We start from the raw sequence: 27481 nt of genomic DNA, 5'->3' as shown, positions 1-27481 counted from the left end.
AGTGCAACTAATCAAAAAATCTTATAAGGAAACAGTCTTGTTCTTTGTGTTAATAGCACAGCAAAAAAATTTCTATGTAACTTCACCACTGTCGCATCAGTGGCAAAGATGAAAATTGTCGGAGGAAGGGACAAAACATGAAAGGGTAGAAGCTTCTGCTTTATTTTTGTCACTCTTCGTAAAAATATATTCAGTTGCGAAAACTCGTCGAACACTTTCACAACCGTGTCCATTTCTTTTCATTTGAAATACAATTCAATCAACGCATAACCACAAACGTATTCAATGCAACCTTGCCGTGCATCTTCACAAACCCATGTATTATTTTCTCATATATGAGTGCCTTAACCTCACACACACCTTCAGAGTAGTGGGAATGGAAAATTATCAGGCTTATCATCATTGCTTCTTGACTCAGATATCATGTTATGCAAGAGATACAAGGTATATTCTCATCGATTCTCTCTACCGTAGCTCCTAAGCATGGCATTCAAAATAGTGACAGTTAAGTGGGGTGTTTCATCAAACACCTTGCAAGCATGACCGAGTGACTTATATAATTTATAAATATGCCTATTCGGCTCTATTCCCTCACTCAACATTGCATTAAAATACCTCTTGGCCATTATCTACCGGTTGTGATGCATAACGGCCTTAAATAGAGCCTCATAGGACTTGAAACTTCTCCGCACACCCAATTCCTTCATACTATCAAATAACTTAACAAACTCTTGACTAATAACAATTTTCCTTAACAACGTTGTTCGAATATATTTTTTTTTTTAATCCTAGTACCAAAATGACGTTGTTTTGACCTGAGTTTTTAAAAAAATATAAAACGCATAAAAAGTAGCAAAGCATATAACACAGAAGCAGCGAAGTAGCACAACAGATTTCGACGGCAGTTCAAAGGATCTAAAAGGCGAACTCCTTACTCTCAATAGTGATTTCCAACAATCGAAGGGGCGGCCATCCCTCCTTGTCCCCATGTAGCCTCGCTCGTGTATATCATGGTAGTATCAATTCATTCAGATAACACATGTATTTATTTGTACAGAATATACATTAAATTTAACAATGAAATAATCATATCGTCAAAATATATTATAACACGATGATTACTATTGCTATATGTTGACACCACATTGTAGGGTGACAATCAACAAATGTCTTGCCCCGTTTCAGTCTTTTTAGTGCGCTACCGCATAAGGTAACCTCTTTTTCTTTTTTTCTTTTTTTTTTTTTTTTGGGTAAAAAGGTTACCTCATTTTGGCATTACATGCCAAAGTAACCATTCATCAACTGAAGTCATGCGCATAATGGCCTAACTTAGTATTCTAGTTACACAAGTAATCACCTTTCTTCAACTTAATAATCATGCCATGCCTCATAATTTAAGTTCATTAGCATATAGTTTATATAAAACCCGTACCAAGCCAAATGCCCAAAGAATATGCTCAACAGAATTAGGGCTACATTTAGCCGCTTCACCTAGCAAACCAGCATCAATGGAGAGACTTATGGCTCGTTTGAAAAGTGATTTTATATGATTGAAAGCGATTTTAGATTTCAATCATTTAAAAGCACTTTTAAACGATCTCCTCAGCCATGCATGACTGGAGATGAAAAAAATGTAACTCTATTCTTTAAAATATTAATTTTGAAAGACTAAAGCATAATTAAAGCAAAAATGTTATTTTTACCATTTATTTGTACAATCACTTGTACCATCTCTCTATAGAGATGAAACACACATGCGTTGTCGGATTTTACCTCTATTATAAAAAATATAAAAAATAGTACAAGTAATTGTATAATTAGATGGTAAGTATATGACTACTCTAATTAAAGACTACGTACGTTTAGCCCTCCATAACATTAATTATCCTTCAACACTAAGTAAGATTTTTGCTTTTACCCCTTTTCACTCCCGTCACTTTCATCTATTAATTTACCGGAGTTAAAACAACGAACCGAAAACGTCATAGTCAAAAGGGGCCAAAGACTTCAACGACTTATTAATTGCTGAGCCCTTCATTCCAAAACCCTAATCATAAATTCCCAAAACCAGTTGGGAAACAGCGCAAGGATATGGTCTTACACGGTAAAATAGTAATTTTGTAGTTACCGAGATATTTTGCCTACCTATTTTTCAGACAATACTAAGAAGATCAAAACTAAATATGTATCATTATAAATAATAAATACGTTAATAAATACCAAACTAAAATTATCCACGTTTCTCACCACCACCCATATCCATTTTATCCGGAAAGAGATCTTTTCCGAATCTCTTTCATCAAGGCAACCTGATCAAGTGATCCGAACCTTCTAAATTTTATCAAACAGCCCATTTATTTTGATTCCTTAAAAAATATGATAATTTTTTACTATTGGATGAAATTGGAAAAGTCCAAATCATTTAATCTGGTGATTTTGGTAGAAGAGATATGAAGAGAATCTCTTTCCATTTTATCCATCTAACTTAGATTTATTTTAGAAAACTTTAATGAAAAGGTACGGTTCACTTTAACAAAAAATCACATTCTTATATTAAAAAATCAATCATAATACTATTTTTTTTATTTTATTTTTATCATTAAAATTCTAAATTTTCAAATTTTTCCCATTAATTTTTCTTTTATTTTACTGGTCAAGTAGGTTAGCTACAAACTCCGAGCCAAAGAGTAAATAATATATCTTGCAGTTACTGCCAATTTTGTCACGCATTCACAAAATAGGGCTACGGAGCCCAAAAGATTCCAGTATCCGTGCACTTTTGTCATACGTGTGGGCATCACATCTACTTTTAGATCTATGCATGTCCCCTCTCTTTTTCCTGTCAATAAAAAGAGAGAGAAAGTAGAGAGAGAAAGCTTAGAGAGAGATAGTGGCATGGCATAGATTGCTCACATGGGTGGGGTATTTGGTGCGTAGGGACCCAACCCCCAATCTGGCATTATATAAATGAGTAGGACCCGCTTGCAGCGTCAGCAATCCCATGTGACACTGTGCACTGCGGTCCCCACTCAGCTTTGGTCCTTAGGGCCCCATGTATCCCGCCAATTACAAAACATGAAAAAAAATAGAAAAAGCTTTTCACAAACGGACAAAATAACAAAATAAACTTTGAACTCGTTTAGAAAGCACATGGATCCATTGGTTTTAATCCATAAAGTGACTATTAAAATTTGATCGACTATAAATAAAAATTCATTTTAAAAGTTATAATAACTTTAACTGTTACATCAAATTTTAAAAGTCCGAATTATAAGCTTTTAAAAGGATTGAGAGCATTTTTAGTAAAAATGTTTTTAAAACTAACTTTTGATAAAATATAAAACCAATTATTTTTGGTAAAAATATTTTTAAAATCAATCCTTAATGAAAAGATATTTTGAGAAAACACTTAAAAACATCATTAAAAAATATATAACTGATGCTTCCTAAGAATATTTTCTCTAAAAACAATGTAACAACTTACATGCGACTGATTCACTGTCTCATAACATGTAATCTAATAATCTTATGTCACATGAACAGGAGCTTAGACGTGCCTGGGATTAAACCGGAAGACCAAATGACAATAGACATGCATGAGATTAGCCGGAATACCACATGACAATGAACACGTTTCATGTAAAATCGTTAATATATATAAGGGCAATGAGGGTATAGAAAAGAGTAAAGGGTATCAACTTGACTTGTTTCATTTCTGATATTGTTCCTAAACTTTTCTTACTGTTTGATAACAACTACAAGCAGCAGGAACACATGATTGATAGTGGTACAAAAAAATTTCCCAATATCTAACTGGAGCTCATCTGACAGTAATTTATCCTTCTTCCCGAGCTTTCCCTTCATATCAGTGAATCAGCCTTTGTAGTTACAAACTTACAAATTTACTTTTTACCTCTTTCTTTCTTCAGCTTAGCTTCTTCTGGGTTCTTCTGCTTCTGCTGTACAAAGATTTTGATTACACTTGAAATAACAGAGACTAACAGTAACACTCGTCTAGCACTAAACCTTTGGGCAAATGTTTCACTTGGAAGGGTGAAAATTAAAATTACAGTGCCAAAAGTTACAACAAACTAACATTTTTTTTTTTACCGTGTCTCCTTTTCTTTTAACCTGTGGTGCTTTGATTTCTTCCGACTTGATAAAGCTAGTGCAGAAAATGGGGGGAGTAGATGTGACCGAAAATAGTACAAACAACAAATAAAAGAAGGAAAAGGTTAATGGGGATGGGACGGGGACCCACTTCCTTCCTTTCACTGCCCTTTTTACGTATGCATTTTTGTATGGTAGTAACTAGTAAGTAGTATTGTTGGGTATTTGGATGGTGGTACTGCTGCTGCTGGCGGTGTGATGGTGGTGGTGGTGGTGGAGAGATTGGATATCATTTGATTCTCTACAGATTGTCGGGGGTGGCTTTTGTTTGGTTATACTTAAAACATGTTGACCCTCCTGCAAAAAAAGACAAATTAATCATATAGATTAAGTGTTTATCTAAACAAAATCTAATCTTAGGTTTGAAAGTAACTTTTACCTAATTAAGCTTGATTAGGAAGTTCCAACCGGGCATTTCGGCCCGGCTCCTGTGCCGGCGTACATCCCTATGGCTCCGTGGCCGGAGTTCAACCTGAAATGTAATTAAACCTTGCACGTTATATATATAATTCACTTCACACCGTGATGAAATGAAAAAAAATTGAGAGTACGACATTAGGGTTTACCGTGGAATTTGGCAGTTTAAAGACTTGAAGGATGCCATGTCCAGGGTGGAAGACGCTGGAAGAAGGGAATTTGCCACGTTAATATTAGCGGTTGCAGCTGGGGCATCGGAACCATTGGCCTCGCTAGGCCCATTGGGGAAGGCGGACAAGGCGTACCCTCCAGCGGCCTTTGTTGGAGATGCGAAAGGACTATCGGGAAGATTGTGCTCCAAGCTGCAGGAACTCAATTGTATAAGCTTCTACACATTGTCCTTACAAATTTGAAATATGGGTAAACTTGATGCATAACCCGGCTTACCCTTCGAGCAAGTCACCAATCTCATCATGGGGGGTCTCCTTGCCACTACTATTGCCACTTTGGCTACCACTGCCATTTTCGTCATTGTTGGCAATTGAACCTTCACCTAGAACAGCGGCAGCTGCTTCCTTAAGCAGCTGATCGGCATCCACTGCTGGAGTCATGTGTGGCATCGGAGAAGAATAGTTATCTGCAATCAAGAACAAATAAACATTACCAACTGCATTGAACCATGACACGGTTTTGTGACCAGGGTATGAGTGACAAAATACGTACCGTGGGGAACTTCTTGGCCGCTGTGAACCGAAGGATGCACCAGGTTTTGATTGAACATGTTGGGAGACTGGGTAGGGGAGTGAATCGGACTGCTGGCAGAAAGCGTGCAGTGGTGATGCTTCTTGACATCAAGTAGCTGCAGGCCCATCAGTCTTCGACTTTGAATTTCAAGTGCTTGCTGCAACTCAGCTTGCTCCTCCAGCTTCCTTCTCCATAGCATATCTTGAGGATTGTAAAACATCCTCGGTCCTAAAATAAAAAACAAAATAAAAAAATAATTAAGCATGTGACAGAAATGGAATGCATATCGTCAATGTGTGAAAATTAATAAATATTACAATGTAAATATTTTTGTTTAATTAGCTAACCTAGTTGGAGATCATAAGGGTCTCTAGCATCCAGCCCAGTAGGTGTACCACAGGGAGACAAATCTCCTCTTTCTCCTTGTTGCTGTTGTTTCCTGGAAGATTAATAACATGCAAAGCAGCATTATTAGCTTATTATTCACTAAAATATAATTTAATTAAGGTAATGATATAATAATTAGTGGAAAAATTAAAACAAGATCAATTGAGAAAGTGAGAGTTCGTGTACTTTTCATGAACTTTGCCCTTCTCCTTGTAAGGCTTGACAAGCACTCTTGCATCACAAACAAAATGAGGGTTCCCTTTGGCCAAGATGAGCTTCACCGTCTCCGGGTAAACGAATGTAACGAATCCAAACATCCTCTTCTGCTGGTACGGGATTCGCACGTCTTGAACCGGCCCGTAAATACTTCATTGTTTGCCGATCAAGGACAACAAAAACAAAGGTCAGCAAAACGAAAACACCCCGTGACCTTCAAACTGACACTAAAACGGAACCAATAAAAAACAAAAGAGAAGAAATTAACCTGAAATAGTTTGAGACATCTTCCTCTCTGAAAGTGCTCTCGGCCGGGAAAGTCAGGTATATCTGCCTTGAAGCTGGGTTCACAATCCCCGCCCCGCCATTCATCGAAAAATCGGATCTTTCGAGGCGGGATCGGCTGAATTTGTGCATATCATCACCCATCAAGGCAGCTGCTGCAGCCCTACATGTACAATCAACAGAAACGATCAACTTACATGTAACGCAAATGATTAAAGATAAGAGCTTTAATTAATTTCTAAAAACAGATAATAACTTCTTTAAATCATGTACCTTTGGGCGTCAGTTTGTTGCTGCTGAAGAAGGAAGTTCATGCACTTGTAGGAGTACGGGAAGGAGTTGGCTGACGCCGCCATGAGCTGAGAAGCAGCAGCAAGTCTCTGCTGCTGAGCGGTTTTAGATCTAACAAGTGCTTCGTGGTCCATCATCTCAAGCTTGCTCGGCGACCCAACAACCACCTGTCCACCGCCGTCGACGACGGCGTCTCCAAGCCCGCCGCCGTGCAAGAATCTGCAGCTGGCTCCGTTCTTGCAGTAGCCTCTGGCGAAATACAAGCAGGGTTTCCACCCAAACCCTGAGTTGGGGTCCTCCAAGCTCACGTCGCTGACTGAGCAACTTCGTCGGTGGAGCGGCCCACCACCGCCACCGCCTCCACCACCCCAATTAGCAGAGGCGTGGAAGGAGGGGAAAAGGTTCGGATCAGAAGCGGTGGTGAGACTGGGACTGGAAGACAAGTCGGACTGAGGGTAGAAAAAATCAGGCGACTTGGGTCCCACCATTGGTGGCGGACAGCCGTCGTTAAGGAAGGAGAGCTGCTCTTGGAGCTGAAACTCATCCATCACATCAGTTGGAACTCCTCCATAAAAGCTGTTTATTTCTTCTTGGTTTCTGAGCTCGGAGAGAGCAGCCCAGGAAGCCGAGGAAGAAGGGTTTGGGATAGTGAGAGAGAGCCTCGAGGCGGAAGAGCAAGAGTTCTGCCTGGAGATAGCAATGGGGTTTGTGAAGGGGGAAGGAGAAGGAGGGGTGGAAGGAGTAGAAGAAGAGTTCGATGATAAAGGCACTCCCAGCTCCTTCCTTGCCTTGAGAATGACCGAGTGGAGAAAAGCTTCAGGCCCAAAAGCAAGCCTTATCATTTCCTTCTCCCCATGGTCTTGTATCAGAAGTAGACCCATGATTTTTGAAGCATTTTCTGGGTCCAAATTTTGGATCCTTGAGAACACAATTCTTGTAGCTTCGTAGGAATCCATGGCGGATAGAGAAGTTGGGTTGGTGTGTGTCTTGGAACAGGAACTGGTACTTCACTCGCACCACCAACCCTAAAAAATTTCTGTGTTTCTTGGGAGGAACAAGTGAAAATTTCAATTTCTTTTGCTTTTTCCCAACCCTTTTACCTACCAACTTGTTTTTGTGATGAGTAGGAGGAAGAGTACAACAGAGAGAGAGAGAGAGATAGAGAGTAGTGTTCTCTTTCTCTTTCTTTTTCTTTCTATCTTAATATTCCTGCAAAACCCAAGAAAAATTAAATAAATAAACAAAGGTAGAGAGAAAAGGAAAAAAATTATGATAAAAAAAGTTGGAGTGTTAAAAGTAGTATTCTCGTGTGGTTTGATTGATTAAAAGGAAGCAACTAGTAGCTGAGGCTGGAGAGAGAGAGAGAGAGAGAGAGAGACTTTATTTCTCCAAAAAGCAATTGAAGAGGAGGAAAGTTGGGAGGACTCGTTAAGTATAAAGAAATAGCAACAAAATTGAAAAGTTTGAACTCAACTGAACTGAAATAAAATCAGCAACAAAATAATCAATTTTTTTTCGAAGTTTTTGATGCCAAATTGAAAGCTGAAACCAAAATCTGTGACTAAAGTAACGCTTACCCACGAAAGATGAAAGGAGTAGGAGTGTTGCTGCTGTTCTGGTTTCTGTGTGTCTTCCTGCAGCTCAACTACTTGAAACATATTATTTGCTATAAATTGTATAAAATCCCAATCTTATAGCTATGGAAAATCCGAGTCAAACTTTTACTACAAAAGCAAACCACCGCCTTTTCTCTCTAGTTTTTAGGCCCTCTTTTGCCGCGGCAGAAGAACCATCAATTGCTTCACTGCTGCTGCTGCCACTGTTTCTGCTGCTGCACTGCTGGGATTTTGGGTTCTGAGCTTCTCTCTCTCTAACTTTGGTTTGGTTTCGATTTTTTCTCTCTCCTCCTCGTATCTCTCTCTGTTGGGTCTCTCTCTGAAGTTTATAGAGGACAAGGACCGGGTGATGAGAGAGAGTGAGTGAGTGAGTGAGTGAGTGTGTTGAGTGTCCGAGTCGAGTGCTTTGAGTGGGATCCAGATCTGTGTGCTTGCTTCAAATACTGCACGTATTCTTGCCCCTAACCTCTGACACTCTTTAAATTTCTCCCTCTAATTGTGTTTTTATTTCCCAACTCGAAAACAACCTGGTTTGACTCCACGCTGCTTGTGTGGGGAGGTCAGCACACGCGCCAATGGTGATCTTAAGGGATTCATCGAGGACCGTGGTTGATTGCAGTGTGGTTTGCACGCTCTTGGGGTTTGGTTTGTGGACGGATTCTATCTGTGTTTCTGTAAGTGAGTCAATGCCTCTATCTGTATTAATAAGATGAGTGATCCGCAAATGGGATTTTTCTGGGTATTATTGTTTGGAATTAGGTTAAAATAATTAAAAGCAATTTTATATTACAAAAAGTGTTTGTTATATGTTTAAATGAAAAAATTAAGTGCTTCTGGTTTGAAATAAACTCGCTTAATTAAAAATACTTTAAAATAACTTAAAATGCTTTTAAATTGTTAAAATTACTTTTGACTATATTTGGCAGAACAAATTAATATTTTTAGAGTAATGTTATTCATGCTATATTTTTGTATCACATTAGGTGACATTTGATGTGGACAACTACATCATTAGAATTAATCATATTTTTAAATTTAGTTCATTATTTAATAAACTAATAATTAAAAAAAAAACTAGTTAATGAAATGATGATTGTGGTATACGAGAAGTATTTCTCCTTCATTTCTTTGGGTTTTGCAAATTTTTCAAATGATGTGACTATCTACATCAGATGCCACCTAAGGTGGTATAGAAATGTGGTATAAAAACATAGTATGAATAGCATTACTCATATTTTTGGGTTAAAAAAGGTACTTGAAGTGCATTCTAGAAGAAGCTGCGTTATTTGCTTCTTAAGAAATACTTGCATTTTTATTAAAAATTTCAATGTACTTCTAATAAAAGCACTTTTATTATAAATAAATTTAAACGAGTGTTTGTTAAAGAAATCATTTTAAACAATCTCCTTAAGTGAGTTTGTAGAGAAATATATTTTTAATAAAAGTGTTTCCAAACGAGTAAAAATATAAAAATTTGCCTTACAAAGTTTTTAAATTTTCTCTCATCAACCACATAATTAGGGGTCACTGGAGGTCATGTCTCACTATCTTGAAAATAATTGATATTATGATGATGGTTTTTTAGGGGAAAAGATAGATCTCATTTCAAACAAAACAATCCAAAACGTATAAGAAGATGATTGGGCATGCCCAAGAAAAAGGCTTCTGAAAAAACCTCTCACAGTTAAAACCACTTAAAAAAAATATCAAGAAAAGAAAAAGAGATCAAGCATGCCAACATAAACAAAAACATACGCAAAAAGGGAGGATGGGTTGTTTATTTCTTGAGATTTTTTTTTATGGTGAGTGAAAACTACAAATGGTATGGGGATTTGTATATGATAGGGAAGCATGGTTCATGCTCTTGCATTTTTTGAATAAGATGCCCCACAAACAAATAAATGATGACTGAATCCTTCCCTTATCTCCTCTCCTTTTCTCACTGTCCAAGCACCCAACTCATATCACATTATAATTTTAAGAGGCAATGAGCCCCAATCACTTTTCTCCCCCACCTTTTTATGTTCATTACTCAGTTATATGCACAAAGAAAGATAAAGGAGGGAGTACAAAATTGTTGCCTCTTGGTGGTGAGTAACAAAAGTAGTTGGGAATTGAAAAGTATAGCTTTTCATTAGAGAGAGAGAGAGAGAGAGAGAGAGAGAGAGAGGGGAACCATGGAGAGCTTCCACATGGGGTGTATGGCCAATCTCATAATTCTACTTTCAAGCAAATGTTCATGTTATGAGGTATGCACTATATACCCTATTTTTATTCACATGTGTGAGATTCTCAATTTGTACCATACATTTTAGAAAATTTAGATAACAGGAGTAGTCCAGTGTTGAGGATATGGTGATGGATATGAGTAAGCGACATATTCAAAATTCAAAACTCTCATTTGTAACAAACAAAATTGACAAATTATGTCATCGTCAAATAGATTTGTTTGGTTTACTGGCCGTAACAATCACTTATACATGCTAATTTGTGAAACGATTACTTTTCAATACTCGATTCATGTATCTTCAATGGTTGATTGATATGTTGTATGTATTTGATTTTGACAAGTCCAGCAATTGAGATTTACAAATTGACCATTTCAGTCGATTTTTTATTAACACAATTATTCACGTAATTAGTATGAGACTTACGATTTGATGACATAATAAATAAGTAAACTATTTAAGCAAATGATTACTATTGAGGAAGGGTAAGTGATATTTAAAATTAAAATAAGCTTAGAGTTCAATTTTATGACGATGTAACTGAAAAAAAATTATTAGACAATCGAATAAGAGATTCCTATCATGCATTCATTACCAATACCAAAAATGATGATAATCCTCTTACATGGAGTACTTTATGCTCCACGATATTGTCTTCTTTAATTTCGTAATTAATCGAAACATTAATCAAACCATTGAACCAAAATGAAAACCAAACAATTGCATGTTTTGAGCTATGTAATCACAACATTCTTTGCGAGTCAATTCCGCGCGTGACATCTTGAAGCTTAAACAAGCGCGTGGGAATAAATCCACTTTTCTTTTTTTTTTTTGGTCGAAAAAATTCACTTTGTTTCTCTAATCTAATGTATGATTGGCCATTGGGTCATGAATATATTTTTTTAAATAAAAAATTAGGGGTGGGCACGAGTAGGGTCAGATCCAAATTTAAAAGAATTGGATCGGATCTGTTTGGAAATGAAACGCAGTTGGTTGTTTTTCAAAAATGAAAATAGACCAACCCGACCCGTTTGTTCTAACGTTTCCATAGGTCCATGTCCTTGTGCAACCTGAAAAACCTGATGCAGAGAATTGTCTGAAGGCAGCATTGAGTAATGCTTGAGTTTATGTTCTATTTCCTCACTCTACAAATTCCTACTAAAACCAAAATGTAGAAAAACCTAAATCAGTGAAAGAACAAAAAAAAAAAAACTCAAATCAAACCCAAAGCAAACCTAGGATCAACGGAGACCCTGATTGACGAAGATGGTGGTCAAGTGGTGGGTGGGAGGTACCTCCATCGACGAAGATAGTGTTGATGTGGTGGGTGAGGGACCTCGATCAACAGAGATAGAGATAGAGAGTAGATAGAGAGACGAGGGAGAGACACAGACAGAGAGAGAGAGAAGAAAATGTGATATCTATATGATACGTGTGGAAAATCACAAATCAATGATAGAAACCGTTCGTTAAATTAATAAATTTACTTATTTCCAATACTATTAAGGTGTGTTTGTTGCACCGGACTATCTAAGACTGGATTAGCTTCAAGGATTAAGCTGGACTAGCTTAAACTAGACTAAATTGGACTGACTTAGTGAAGCGTTTGATGCAGTGTCAGATTAAGAAACAAAATAATTAATAAATTTTAATATTATATTATATTATATTATTAATTTATCATTTTCCTTCCCACTCTCTCACTCTCCTCTCCCTCATTTTCTGCCCTTTTTTTCCTCTAGCCCATTGTTTTCTTCTTCCTTCCCACTCTCTCACTCCCCTCTCCCTCATTTTCTTCCCCTTTTTTTCTCCGGTCGACCATCTCCCTCCTCTCTCTTCTTTTCTCCCCCATTTCTCCCAGTTTTCTTTCTCAAAGGAGGATCTGTGTATTAAAAATGAGGATATTTCCATTTTCTTCCTCAAAATGAGGTCTTTTTTCTTGTTCCTCAAAGCAGAGAGAGCATTGCAAATTGGAAATCACATATCAAATTTCTACTATAATTTATGTTTTACAACTCCAAATTTGATTTTGTTTTTTCCTACAAATTTCTGGAGTAGTGCACAGCAACCCAAGGTAATAGATTTCTGGATTTATCACAGATTTTGATATTTTTTGTAATTGGGATTTATAAGCTTTAATCTTTGAATTGAATTGTTGTTTATGGTGGATTAAACTTATTGCAAGCTTAACTGGACAAATTCATCGCTGAAGCAAAGAGGGGGTTGGGTTCGTGGGACAGATATCGGCGAGTTTCTGATTTGATGACTGGAGAAGGGGTTGTAGCTCATGTACAAGGAGAAGGCAAGATTTTGTGACTGGGTTAACAGAATGATGGAGATTGGCATCGCATGCTTGCAGATGATGCACGCACTAGAGACGGGACTAGCAATTCTCCAGTTTTTGGGGGGGGGGGTCTCACTAAGAACAGCTAGTGAAGCTGTTAGTCGGTGCGAGTCCGACTTTGTGTCATTAAACTTAATCCTTGTGCAGACCAAACAAAGGACTATAGTCTAGTCCAGTCCAGTCTTTCCTAATCCAGTCAAACAAATGGGCCTTTAATTTATAAGGATTTAATTTTACAAATATATATGTTCCATCCTTAACTTGGCTCTTTAGAGCTAGAGTTTTCAAAATTGTAGTAAATGATTAATTTTAATGTCAAATTTTTATTATTATTTTTTTTGGTCATTGGTGGGAATTGGAAAAATAAATTAAAATGCCATTAAATCAGTATCATATGAAAAGCAGGATCCTCTCCGGAGCTTAAGAGGTTGAGCCTCCTGAGCAAACCCATCGAACTGTTAAAATTTGATCCAACAGCGACAATTATTATAACTTTTAGATAGGCTTTCTGTTTGTAGTTGTTTGATAAAATTTCAAAGGTCTGATGGATTTGCTCAGGAGGCTCAGGATAGGATCCAGATCCCAAAAGGATGGTTTCCTCCTCTATTATGTAATGGTACAACAAAATGTTGGATTCTTGAATTGTGATATCCAAAAAGTTATAAGTATTGTGTTCATATCAATTCACATCATAGCTTCCTTTGAATGACATGATAGATGGTCAATAGATATGGGATTAGTTGGGCTTTGATTTTTTAAAAATAATTACCACATAAATGTAAAGATTATTGCACCATTACATATTTATTTCACTGCAAAAAAATGGTTTGAGAATAATATTAGAGAATTGATTTTCACTCTTTCTCACTATACACATGTTGATGCACAAAATCATTGAGGACTTTGGTACAATAGAAAGTGTTAAATTTGTGACCTTCGCTAGATTGCTCCGGTCACTAGTGTGGATAAGTATGCAAATGGATAGAGACAGGGAAGCAAACACAAGATGTATGTAAGATTGGCTACGTCCACGGAGTAGAGGAGTTCTCATTAATTGTGAAGGGTTTACACAAGTACATAGGTTCAAGCTCTCATTTAGTGAGTACTAGTGAATGATTTAGCACACTGGTATCCACACACATATATAGTTTCATAACGGTTACATTGAACAATTAAAGTAAAATTATGATCAAAATTAAAATAGGATGTGCACAAAATAAAAAGAGTGTGTTAAGAATTACTTCTCTAATCTTATATAGCCTAAAAGATAACGTTTTTTGTGGTTCGTATGTGATTCGTAACAGTTCTTTTGATCAATAGAAGAGAAATTTCGATTTGACATCTCTTCCAACTTTGAATCTTGCAGGATTGTTTCATTTATTTTTAAGCACTCTAAGGATACGAGAATAAATACTACTGCTTGTTTTAATTATATCGTAACATTTTTAATTATTCCCAAAAACAAATAACATTGTTACTAAATACGTGTACTTTCTTTCAAAATAAAGGAAGATTGATCAATAAGCTCTTATGCTAACGAAAATAGCAAAAGTATAAAATTTAAAACATACAAGAACACTCAAGCGCTAACTAATTAGTAACATTCGATAGAAAAACTAATTATAAACTTAATACATGCTAATTACTCATTGGGATCCATTTTATAAGAATTTTTCAAAATTTGAAGTTGCAAACTGATCATTTTTAAATGAGTATATATTGAAAACTATCTCTACGAAGATTCACTGAAATTAATCTGAACTCTTTAGTTATTAATTTTCTGTTTAATTGTACAGATATGGCTCAACATGGTTAAATAATTCGAACTCAAATATATGATGGAGGGACCATGAAGAACATCAAGTTGCAGATACCAACCTTCGAACCCAAACCCTACAAGGATCATGCTTGTGCACATTCTATTAGGTTAGGAGGAATGTCAGTTAATATTTACGGTCTAGTAGTATTCGTCTTTACTTGTAAGTAAGAGGTCTTAGGTTCAATTTTCATCAAAGATGAATTTGAACCATATTATTGCTAGTTCATTGTGAGACTAAGCTCATGTCTTCCTTCTTATTATAGATAATATTGTTTATTAAAAAAATGATATGATGGAGGGATGTTACCTTAGGTATTCTAGGCGACAAAATACGTTTGGAAATGTACATGCATTGAAACTTTCGATTTTGAGAATTATGCAAGGAAATCTAATCTTAATTAACACGCACAGTATAACATGGTACAAGTAAATTGACATATATGTAATACGATGTTGTTTGCCACTTGTTAGTGCCTTATTACATTAGGCCGTAACAAGAAATATCAGTAATTCCAACACGCATGATGCATGAAAAGTAATTGGAACTCATAAGGAGTCACATTGACCGGAAGTGTTATATTGACTTTGTAATTAAGATTTTTCTAAAGTTATTATTTATAATATTATTAAAACAGTAGTAATTAGTGCTATAAGCAGTTAGAAGCTCCTTTATTCTTTCTCAATGTAGGAGTCATTAGAACATCTCCAATTCTACTCTTACTTCAAACTCTAAAATTTGATTTTAAAATGATATATCCCCATAATATTCCAACTCCAAAAATTTCCTACCTCAACCGTACTCTATATTTGAAACTCTAAAACAAAATATTTCTTAATACTCTATACTTTTTGACACATCCTGAGCCGGATATTTAGGTGGATACTTAAACCCGAGGCGTGCTGGCCAATATTTGGAAGGTGACGAAGTCATATTATGATAATCTTTTGGGTAAAGGTGTGAATAAATTAAAATCGAAACCTAAAACTAATTGACAAGAATGTGTGCAAGATGTATCCATATTACATAAATGTATTGTCAGAGCATAGATAAGAGTGTAGTTACAGAAGAATATTCTCATCCTATTCTCACAAATACAGGAAATTAAATTCTCACATTTACTGGGTAAATACAAATATTCAAATGTACAGTAAACCGCAACATCTCAACTATATAAAATAGTATGCTCATCACAATAGTATAGACACAAGTCCATTTAGAAAATAGCTACGTGGAACAAGTTGGGTGTTTACGCTCAAGTACTACATACACATGAAGCTGGTGCTAAGCGCATCACATACGAGTCCTAGTTGCTTAATGGAAACTAGTACATGCTAACACCTGCAATGGATCCATAGTGAGCATAATTGTGCGATGTGAACATACACTTTAGCTGATCCTAGCCCGAACGACTATTATAGACACCGATGTAAGTGTTTGGATCAAAACTTAAACTTTGGGCTCGGGGGAAGTTGGCCCAAAGACCAGCCTAAAAGGGAGAGGAACTCGAAGGCCCAGTCAAAGCCCAGCCGAAGTCCAGAAGACAGGAGAAGCCCGTTTTTGACTAGGTGCAGGCCATGCAGACCACTTGCTCACCTACCCAAGGGCCAAGTAGTATAGACCAGCCAGCTATACAACCCATAAAGTACTTTATAGTGGCAGTACAAGTAAAATAACTGGTAAGTCACTACCCTTCATGCTGCATTCGGGCAAGGTTGCTGCTACATGAGGCTAAGCCAAGGTGTCTTTAAAAGGAGAAAGAGAAGTCAGAATCAAGGACACTCAAACAAACAAATACAAGCACAAACTCTGCTCAAAGCCAGATTTGCTTTCAAAACGAAGCTGTAGTCAGCCCAAGCCTTCATCCCTTTCGGGATAAACCTTTTGTAATAGCTCTGCTACCCTGTTCAACTCTTGCTGTAGTATCGATTTCTTCTGTAAACTCACCTCCCAGCCATTTTTCTAAGCTTTCAAACCTCTTGATAAACTACAAAGATAGGAAGTTGCAAGACGATCAGCCTTGCCCGACCCTCTTTGTTTTTGTCTTTTCAATCATTAGCCTAGCAATATGTTGTATACTACAAGTTGTATCCAAGTTATTTCTAGTAATATGGCTATTAAAAGATTCTCTCAGCACTTGAATCCGATTTGAATATGTCTTAACAGTTCAAACCAGATATAAGTTCTAAGCCCTCGGGCATATAAGATTTGATCACCCTAAAAGTCCTTGGCCTCAAGGCATAAAAAAGAACCTGATGTGGACTTAACCCATCCACTACAAGCTTTGATAACAAGAAGTCCGAAGTTACTTGGGGCGCAAGTAATCGACCTGTCACTTAGTTTTATTGCTGTTATATTATGATTACCATATAACGTTCGGGGACGGGATGAATTCTGATGGGAAGCCTCAAGGCCTATTCAAGGCCCCACAAAGGCACCTATTTGGATTCATCCTATTTCTTGGGCAAGAACATTGAGTATAGAAAGGGTTCTGATGGGAAGCCTCAAGGCCTATTCAAGGCCCCACAAAGGCACCTATTTGGATTCATTCTGCTCTTTGAGCTCAGGTAATCAGAAGTATGATGGTTATAAGACCCATATAACCAAGAAAAGGAACCTTATGTGTTCAAGTACTAAGTTAGTTATTTATGGGAAGCCTCAAGGCTTATACCTAAGGTCTCACAAAGGCACCTGTCAATAACTAATATAGTTTATCGAATATATAATTAAACTCAAACATCCGTTCTACATTTGCCATGCTGAATATGGCAGTGGCACGCTTGAGCACTTAAAGGATAATCTTGATTGTGAGCCTCAAGACCTACATCTAAGGCCTCACAAAGGCACCTTTCAAAGTTAACTTTGTCCTTCTCTTTCAGCCTTGCTCGACAGGCTTTGCCCGACAAGCCCGCCAGTAAAGCAGGAGCTCGACAGAAAGCATCAACCGGCGCCAACCTCTCGGGGAGCTGTGTGCTCGTCGGACATGAAGCATCCCCCACGGAAATTCCCGCCACGAACAGTAAGCATGCATGATAAGCAAATAAAAATATACGTGTGATCATGCCAAAAGAATTTCATACACATCACACACCCTCAAACAATACTTATAATCATAAGTAAAAGCATGATATGATGTAAAAACACATTATCCAAGCAGTTATGGAAACTACAAATATATATATGCTTGAAAACAAAGCCCACTCACTGATATGTAGTCAGGTTGTAGTCGTCTTACTTTGCTTGGCCTCTAAACTCTTCGGGCTAAGTTTTTCTTATATGGGAAATTATTACATACTCATTGTTAAATTACCCAAAGTTTGTAAATACTAAGGAGAGACTTGAAAAATTATGTCTTTTGTTTGCTCAAAATGGAGTTAAAAGTGTTAAAAACAGGGCTCACATGCTGCCACACGCCGCCCGGAACTGCCATGCTTCAGCTATGCATGTCACGTGTTTGCATACCAAGACCGGAAGGAATATTCATTTAAGGTTAATGGAAAAAGTAACGGTTGCCTGACTTCGCCCAATTAACAGAATATATATTTCTTCATCTTCTCTAGTGAGCCGGTCAACTATATTTTGTCAGCTGCCTGTGTCATCGAAAACTGGGAAATTTGTCAAAAAAATTCCAAACACACGATGAGCTTGAAGTATTCAACCAATGACTAAAAAAATCACAACCTAGGCCAAATTGAGGGTGTAGAATCCAAGCATCACCTTGGTTTGCCCAAAAAATGGCAAGCCTTTAAATAGGCTAGGAAAGTTTCAGCCCGAATTTGGAAATCTCGAAACTGCAACTGGTTGCTCGAAATTGAGCCTAGGGACATTGGAGAGTTGTTTGGTGGTCACGATCTCGTCTAAAATTGACGAGATCAAGTCGGAAAACCCATGTCGTTTCTCTCCAAAACTTGCTAGAACTGCAGTAGGTTTCCTCCTCTGCGATCTGTGTCCACAACTCACCATTTCGACAACTAATCACAAGATTTAATCTACTAAATAAGGTGCAACGATTTAAGAGGATTAGAAGCTTTCCTTTGCTGGGAAAACGATGAAAAACTCGTTGGGAAGTTTGGCCTTGTCGAAGCCTTTGCTTTTACAGTTTGGTTCAGATTATCACGAATCCAAACCCATGGCTGGGTTCGACGTGACCAGGTGAGTGAAAATGTGGAGTTTTGAGAGTTAATCTATATGAGATGACGTCGTTTGTTTGAGTTGTGGCGAGAAGAGGGAGGACGAGATGAGATAGAGAAAGATGAGATGGTGGAAAAAGATATGTGTCGGTGGGAAGATTTCCCAAATGGTGATATTTCTTTAAATATAAATATCTCACATAAAAGACAGTGAGATATTTCTAAAACAGAAAACAAATATTCTATAAAATAGGCCCACCGTTTGTTTAGCTCAAATCATGTTCCCCTTGAGCGTTCATAATGACGAGTACTACAAGATTATGGCAAGAAAGGAGACAAAATATGAAGTGAGCGTTCAAATATATCAATTCAAATCATGCTTCACATATTCATAATCATAAGTATGTCATACCAAGATATAATAGAGTAAGTAATTCAGGTGAGAATAAATTCATAGAAATATAACATATTAGCCGGAACCCCTATGGAAGTCTGTACGGTTGAATTCATAGCTCAATAATCAAATCTAGTCAGAGTCACTACAATGACCTATACGACACTCTACTACACACGAGTCGGAACCATATGAAAAGGTATGTACGACAATAGTGGGCGTAATATAATTATGCTCAATACTACTCTCTCATAATAGCTGGGCGATAAATCACTAGTCACCTACGAGTTGGAACCATAGTAAAGGTCTGTACGACATGATTATGCACCTAAATTGGATCCAATATGAGCATATGGTGCGGGAGGTGACATTGTAATAACAGGCATGTCCCATATCTTTGGCTAAATCACAATCAACCTAGATGCAATTTTATGAGCTCAACGTTATTCAATCACATGCCATTAATCATTAATTCTCATCACAAAACATAACTCACCTGGTACTTACCTGAGAGTCCACATCACCACAATCATATATAAGCATCATAAACTAATTCATATACGAAATATAAATTTAGATGCATGGCATTCAAGGCATACTTTCATTTAAACACATTTTTTGGGAAAATATCAAGTATATAAGTATATACTGAAAACCAAAAGCCCACTCACTGGTATGTCGAAGGGTCGTAGCCCCCTAGTCGCCCTTGACTGCGCTCGTTCTCGGGATAAGCCTCCCCTATATGCGAAATCACTATAAAAACGTTATTTAAAGCACATAAACAAAACTAGCTAATAACTTCTCATACAATGCTCAAATAGGGTGTTTGAATATACCAACGTGATCTACACAACTCCATGAACATCCCCATATTTTTAGAATAGTTTTCCGACCACCCACGCGCCGGCCAAGGCACGGCAACACGCACCGGCCAAGGCACGGCAACACGCGCCGCCACGCGCAGGGAACCCTAACAAAAACCCTAACTGCCGTTAGGAATATTCCGTTAAATAGTAACGGAATCCGTTAAAATTAACTAACGTCGTTGGAATATTCCGTCAAAGTTGACAGAATATTCCGTCATCCTTAACTCAAAACTCCGGCGATCGTCGTCGGCGCTAGAAACTGGGAAAATCTTTAAATCTTGATATCTCACTTGATTTTCAACCAAATTTCACGAATTATATATCAAAATGAAGCTTAGGACTTGTAGAACAAACCCATACAAGTTTTAGGGCCTAAATCTCATGGGATCTCACCGGAAAATTTCAAGAAAAATCAGCCAAGCTTGAAACTGACCATCCCGACGTGCAAATCGCTTGGTTTTTCTTCTCCGAGCTTCGTAGGGATGTTTTAAAGCTTCCTACAAGCTTCAAATCACATGAAACCTTCACATTTACGTGTGCATGAACAATGCACCAAATCGAAGGTTAGAGTTCTCGGGGTTTTTGAGGTTTTCAGGTCCTAAAAATGGCATATATGAACTCAAGGACTTGCAAGGAGTTCAAATCTTACCTTCTTGACGTCGATCCGTGCTTGAAATGGAAGCTTGGAGTTTGTCCGTACATTTGTACGGGTTTTCTGCAAAAATCCGAAAGGAATGAGAGAGAGGGAAGGCACGGGAGAGAAAGGGAGAATTTTGGGTGTGTGTATGAGCTCCACGTGGGTCACCAACCAACCAAAGAAAACACATCTAAGTCCCAAAGCACATTACACACTCTACAATCTCAACGTCCAAGGATAAAACCGTCATTTTACATCATCAATAGTAATAATTTGGGACGGGCTGTGACACATGACTCATCTTAAAATTTATCTTATACTAACTTCATATACTTAACTAGTAAAGTTCAAAATTTGTATTATAAAGTCAAGATTAGACTTGAATTAAAGATCTCAATGAAATATTTGTAATGGTATAAATTTTTTGATAAAAAAAATTAAAATCAAATTTGTGATATGATAATAGTTATAATGTGAAAGAGATATGAAAGGAAAAAAAAAGTACTATAGCAAAAATGAGTAGTATAGGCATTATAAGAAAAAAGTACATAATCCAAATTATAGAGTATGATGGTGTCTATTGTAAGATCCCACATCGCCCAAGGGAGTGGATCCTGTAAGCCTTATATGTATAGTCCCATCTCTACCTAGCACGAAGCCTTTTGGGAGCTCACTGGCTTCGGTAACTATTGGAACTCTGAAGTTAAGCGAGTTCGCGCGAGAGTAATTCCAGGATGGGTGACCCACTAGGAAGTTCTCATATGAGTTCCCAGAAACAAAACTGTGAGGGCATGGTCGGGGCCCAAAACGGACAATATTGTGCTACGGCGGAGTCGAGCCCGTGTTATGGTGGGGGCCCTGGGTGGGATGTGACAATTTGGTATCAAAGCTAATCTCTGGCCGTAAGTGTGCCAACGAGGACGTTGGGCCCCTAAGGGGGTGGATTGTAAGATCCCACATCGCCCAGGGGAGTGGATCATGTAAGCCTTATATGTATATTCTCATTTCTACCTAGCACAAGGCCTTTTGAGAGCTTACTGATTTCGGGTTTTATCAGAACTTTGAAGTTAAGTGAGTTCACGCGAGAGTAATCCCAGGATGGGTGACCCACTGGGAAGTTCTCGCGTGAGTTCCTAGAAACAAAACCGTGAGGGCATGGTCGGGGCCTAAAGTGGACAATATCGTGCTACAGCGGAGTCAAGCCCGGGATGTGACAATTTGGTATCAGAGCTAATCCATGGCCGGAAGTGTGCCGACGAGGACGTTGGGCCCCTAAGGAGGGTGGATTGTAAGATCCCATATCACTAGGGGAGTGGATCCTGTAAGCCTTATATGTATATTCTCATCTCTACCTAGTACGAGGCTTTTTGGGAGCTCACTGGTTTCGGGTTCTATTGAAACTCTGAAGTTATGTGAGTTCGAGCGAGAGCAATCCCAGGATGGGTGACCCATGGGGAAGTTCTCTTGTGAGTTCCCAGAAACAAAACCCATGGGGAAGTTCTCGTGTGAGTTCCCAGAAACAAAATCGTGAGGGAGTGGTCAGGGCCCATAGCGGACAATATCATGCTACGGTGAAGTCGAGCCAGGAATGTGGTAGGGGCTCGGGTCGGGATGTGACATCAACTCCATATATGAAGTAGAATAATTGATAGTCCAAAAAAAAATTAACATTTTTGGAATTGTGTTTAAGAGTAGGGTTGGAGGAAATTTATGCATCGAACTAAGGTTTTGGAGCAGAGATGCCTTTAGAGGAGCATGGTTATTAGTACTATCTTATATAAAAAGACCGAAAAATAAATGTGTTTTATTGATTATGTGAAAAGTTTGCATGTATGTAAAGCTATGTCTTCATTATTCGAATATGCAAACAATAAGACGTTGAATTTTTAGACTTTTTTACTAAATAAGGAAAAAAAAACATATTTACCGTCCATTGCTCCGTGTATTGCCACACACCAAATTATGATGGAAATTTCGCTGATTAGTATACTAACTTCGGGAAAGTGATTTTTGTTTTTTAACTTCAACGGCATGAGAGAGATTTTATTGATAAAAAAAAAAGTTACATCTAATTAAGAGGACCATAAACCTTACTCTTCGTAAAATCATGAAAAAGAAGGGGAACATAAATTTTATCCCTCTAAAGCGAAAACAAAAAAGATACAAGAAAAAGAAGGGGGAGGGGGAGGGGACATAAAACCTAACCTCATCTAAAGCCAAACCTAAAGGTCTAAACTTGCAAAACAAGTCGAACAATTCCACAAGGTTAGGGAACAAAAAAAAAAGTGAGATAAATCTATATGCCAAGATACACATTAATTTGAGAAGTGGAAGCCAAGCAAGCCAATATAGTCTAAAAACAAAGCAGCATGAGCAGCGGCAGAGGGGAACCATGTCATACCAAAGTTGGAGAAGACAAACCCATGTTAACAAAAATGGTCCGCAACAACATTTCCCTCGTGATATATGTGAGAGGCGTAGAAAGTCATTTCTCAAATGTTATCCAAACAAATTGACCGTTGTGTACGAAGAGGCCAAGGAGGATCAAAATCAGTCAATCGGAGAGCGAAAATAACACTTAAAGAGTCATTTTCCAACCAGTAACAAGTGACAACCATATAATTTGAAGATTATTGTATACACAAAGAAACAAAGTAACTAAAATAAATTATTCTAAACCGTTGAGATAATAAGGCCATCTCCAACCGATGGCTGGCCAGAGGGCTCGTTTTAGCCCTCTAGCCCTCCAAGATTCTCCAAGATATTAATATTTTAATGAACAGTACATGACCATATTTGCCTCCGTCTCCAACCGAGGGCCAGAGGGCCAGAGGGCTCGTTTTAGCCCTGTCACAAAAAACCGTCTCCAACCGAGGGCCAAAGGGCCATAGGGCTAAACATAATTTATTATTTAAAAACTACAACTTAATTTTATTTAAAAATCATGTTGGTTAGTGTTGTATAATTTTTATGTTGGTTAATGTTATTTAATGTTGTTTCATATTGTTTAATGTTGTTTCATGTTACTTAATTTAATTTAATGTTGTATAATGGCTTAGGAAGTTATAGGAAAAAAATAGAATTTAAAAAAAATATGAAACAAATTTTGTGAAATAGAAGTTATAGGAAAAAAATGGAATTTAAAAAAAAATATGAAACAAATTTTGTAAAATAGAAGTTATATGAAAAAAATATGAACCAAATTTTGTAAATTATAAGTTATAGGAAAAAAATAGAATTAAAAAAAATTGAAACAAATTTTGTAAAATAGAAGTTATAGGAAGTTATAGAAAAAAATAAGAAAAAAAAAAGTTTAAATTCATAAAAAAAAAAAGGATTTACAACGGCTAGTGGCGCTAGCCGTTGGAAGTTTGAATTCAAATTGTTATTTCTGTCGGTTGTAACCGACAGAAATGAGAAACATTAAAAAAAAAATAGCCAGCCCTCTCCGATTCCGTGGGGCCCTCCCAGATTCCCGAGCCCTCTGGCCTAGCCCTCGGTTGGAGACGGTTTTAGGGCTATTTTCGACCCTCTGGCCCTCTGGACCCTTCGGTTGGAGATGACCTAATATTCCCATATACAAACTTCTGGGGTGTCTTTGTCACACTAAAAGCCACATTCTAACAGCATTAAGAAATACATACTGCTTCATTCAAAATTGTTCGGAATAATTCAACTCATCATGAATAAGCTCAAATACCTTAAAATACAACTAATTAACAAACGACTTGAAAACATTATCTTTGGACTTCACAATCAGCCTGTTATTAATGAACTTAATTGGTGTCTTGGGGTATAATTCAGTTTAAATATTTTACTAAATTATGATCACCAACTCCTGCTTATGTATTTTATCCAATTTTCTAAACCCCTTAATTTCCACAGCTAGCCTCCTAAATTACCAATACCATTAATTATACATACATAATGTTGTATCAGTTGGTAGCCTCCCGATTAGTAAGTGGGGCATCGATTTTCTGCAAAAAAAGAGATGAGTAATTTAGGAAATATTCTCTTACAAAAATTTAGGAAAATGTTAATGGAAATTTAATTGAAAACATGGTTTTATAGTACAAATGAAGATACTGCCTTTTCTCTTTAACCAAGCCACAGATCACATTTCCAAAGTAGCCAAACACGTCCTTAATCGCATGGTTACTATTTGTCTCCCACCAATTGGGCATGACATACACTCACAGTTCCAAGGCTTTAAAAAGTACTGAGAATTAGGGTTCCCGAACGCTCCTCAGTTCTCACGTGAACCATCGTCAGCTTTCACTATTTGCCAAATTTGGTTCCCAATAAAGTTCCTTTTTGAGCGTTCCAATACCATAACGCCCATGCCTTATTTCTCTCACGCTTTTCTTTCATTTCTGGCCGGGGCCAAAACCCATGCGGTTTGTTTCCATGAGCATCACCAAAAAAAAAAAAAAAAAAAAAAAAGAAAAGAAAGAAAGTAGCCACCAAAATAGTGATGGCAACAGTGGGAGAGGAAGAGGTCAGCTTTGTACTCTCCATCTCCACCTCATCGATCATCAGTCGGTGATCTTTGGCGTTTGCTCTAATACCCTCGTGAAGCAGATGGTTGAGCTCATACAAAGATCCAAATACATATGACGTCAAAATCGAAGCGAGAAAACATAATTGAAACCCGAAACTTCAAGTTGAGAGATTGTAAAATGCAGTTAGTGATCAGTCGGTGATTTATGGCCTTTGTTCTTGCTAGTACCCTCATGAAGAAGATGGTTGAGCTCATACAAAGATCCAAATACATCCACGTCAAAAAAACTGGAGAGCGAGAAAACATAATTGAAACCAATACTTTAAGTTGCGAGGGTGTAAAATATAGTTAGTCATCGGTCGGTGATCTATGGCCTTTGCTCTAGCCAGTATCCTCATGAAGTAGATGGTTGAGCTCATACAAAGATCCAAATGCATACGACGTCAAAACCGAAGCGAGAAAACATAATTGAAACCTAATACTTCAAGTTGCGAGGTTGTGAAATGTAGTTAGTCATCAGTCAGTGATCTATGGCCTTGCCCAGATGGTTGAGCTCATAGAAAGATCTAAATAGATACGACATCAAAACCGAAGCAAGAAACTTCAAGTTGTGAGGTTGTAAAATGTTGTAGTTATTAGTCAGTGATCTATGACCTTGCCCTAGTACCCTCAGCTGAACCATATTTGACTTTAATTAAAAGAAATGAAAGAGCTTGCAATATTGAAAGGATTTTTTGATATAAAAGGTTGCTAAACTTGCTAGTAGAATAAAGCTTTAAAATGAAAATGGTGCAGCTGTTGGTTTTCTAGAGAGAGATTTGTTCGATTGTTTGAGTGTCTCTTTTTTTTTAATTTTTTTTTTTTTTTTTTGCCTTGGGTTCAGATATATTGAGAACAAACCATAGTGTAGAAGCAAATCTACTTGCTGCACTTGCACGAAAAATATCTATAAGCATATAACATATAATAATGGATGTCATTTGACATCTGTAAGAAAGTATATGTCACTTGATGCAAGTTTAGTGATAGAGATTTTACTACTTATGTGAACGGGCTAAAAACTCATATTATACTTGCAAGAATCACAAGGTTGTTGTAGTATAAACGGATCTCGCAATGTCGTTCACCACATGGATTATTAAATAATTTGAAACAAACCAAATTCCAATTAATTATTGTAAAGTAGAAATTGAGATGATTGATTTTATAACCAACTTAAATTAAAACCAAATTTAATTAATAAAATTAAGATAATCTGCAATATTAAAACTAGATGGAAAAAGAAAACAGTTTTTGGGAGAAATCAAATTAAGAAAGCACTAGGGTTTCATCATCACCTAGCAATCCTATGAACTTTTACCAATTACTTATGATCTACACATGCCACTTTGAAGGTTAGGTTTTCCTAATTTATATTCTACTTGGAACCTCCAACATAGAACGTATATCTAATTTGCAACCCGTTCGGACGTTCGGATCAAATCTGAACATGAAAGACTCATTATGCTTTATGAAAACACTTTGAAAAACCATGCAACCCTTAAGACGTGGTGTTCATCCTAAGTGAAATTACAATTATTAATCACAAGAAGACAGCGTCAATTTCAGGGAACCTTCCGACCAAAATTGCATCAAATTACTTTTCTAAAGATCCTAATGGTGATCAGGCATTAAGACAATTAGATAGTTTTTATCCCGATGATTAACAATTCAAAGTATGCATGCAATCAATCATAAGCAATTAAATAAAAATCACATATTCATGCTAAGGCTCAAGGCTTCGCCCTAGCAAAATGAATTAGTTACGCATATTCATAATTGAAATCATAGAAAATATTATTAAGAAAATGATTGAAAACACCTTCAAGTAAAAAATCTCCAAAACCCTAGCAATTTTCTCTGTCTCCAAAGTTGCATAAAAGGAAGCGCGTAGAGAAAAATTGCAGACGGCCAAGCTATAAATCTGCTAAGCCCCCCATACAAACCCTAAAAACAGGTCCTTTATTCTCACTAGGAAACTAAAAATAATAATCAAATAAAATAGGAAACATAACCCTAAATTAAATGGTAAAATTCGCCTAAAATCTGAATAGCCACATTTTGGACCCATAAGTTGCTCCAAAACTGGCCAAATATAGCTGGATTTAATGTTTGAAATATTCTGAACACTTCTTCAGAAGGCAACGAACCCATCCGAGGTCATCTTGGGCTTCAAAAATGCAATTTAAGCCCAAAAACGTCATTTTCCAGCCCTGCATATCGCTCCTTTATTTTATCGCCAGAAAATAACCGCTTGGTGGAAAAATCCCAGATTTTGGTACAATCAAGCTAAGTGACTCATGAACGTCTTCCAACTGAAATTACTCCAAAATTCGTCTATTTGATCCTGTTTTGCTCCAGAGGAAGTTGAAAGTCCTATATTGTAAATACAATTCAAA

At 37.2% G+C, this 27481-nt stretch overlaps 1 protein-coding gene and 1 long non-coding RNA gene across 2 annotated transcripts; both read right to left on the bottom strand.

Annotated features, from left to right (window-relative positions):
- Window positions 1-3690: 3690 nt before the first annotated feature.
- On the bottom strand, window positions 3691-8602 carry LOC126628432 (zinc finger CCCH domain-containing protein 53-like). Its single transcript, XM_050298112.1, has 10 exons — window positions 8088-8602; window positions 6493-7719; window positions 6203-6382; window positions 5905-6084; window positions 5679-5770; window positions 5311-5559; window positions 5035-5224; window positions 4737-4949; window positions 4550-4642; window positions 3691-4467 (listed from the first exon to the last, which is right to left on the bottom strand). Exons 2-9 carry the CDS (start codon window positions 7464-7466, stop codon window positions 4564-4566), a joined length of 2157 nt encoding a protein of 718 aa, XP_050154069.1. The 5' UTR covers window positions 7467-7719; window positions 8088-8602; the 3' UTR covers window positions 3691-4467; window positions 4550-4563.
- Window positions 8603-16487: 7885 nt separating this feature from the next.
- LOC126628443 (uncharacterized) lies at window positions 16488-17533 on the bottom strand. The gene is made up of 2 exons (XR_007625429.1): window positions 17051-17533; window positions 16488-16953 (listed from the first exon to the last, which is right to left on the bottom strand). It is a non-coding gene; the product is annotated as an uncharacterized LOC126628443 (long non-coding RNA).
- Window positions 17534-27481: the final 9948 nt, after the last annotated feature.

The sequence above is a fragment of the Malus sylvestris genome, chromosome 7 (genome assembly GCF_916048215.2).
Source record: "Malus sylvestris chromosome 7, drMalSylv7.2, whole genome shotgun sequence".
Lineage (NCBI taxonomy): Eukaryota > Viridiplantae > Streptophyta > Magnoliopsida > Rosales > Rosaceae > Malus > Malus sylvestris.
Note: the sequence above shows the minus strand (reverse complement) of the source record. Positions and strands in the feature narration are given on the sequence as shown.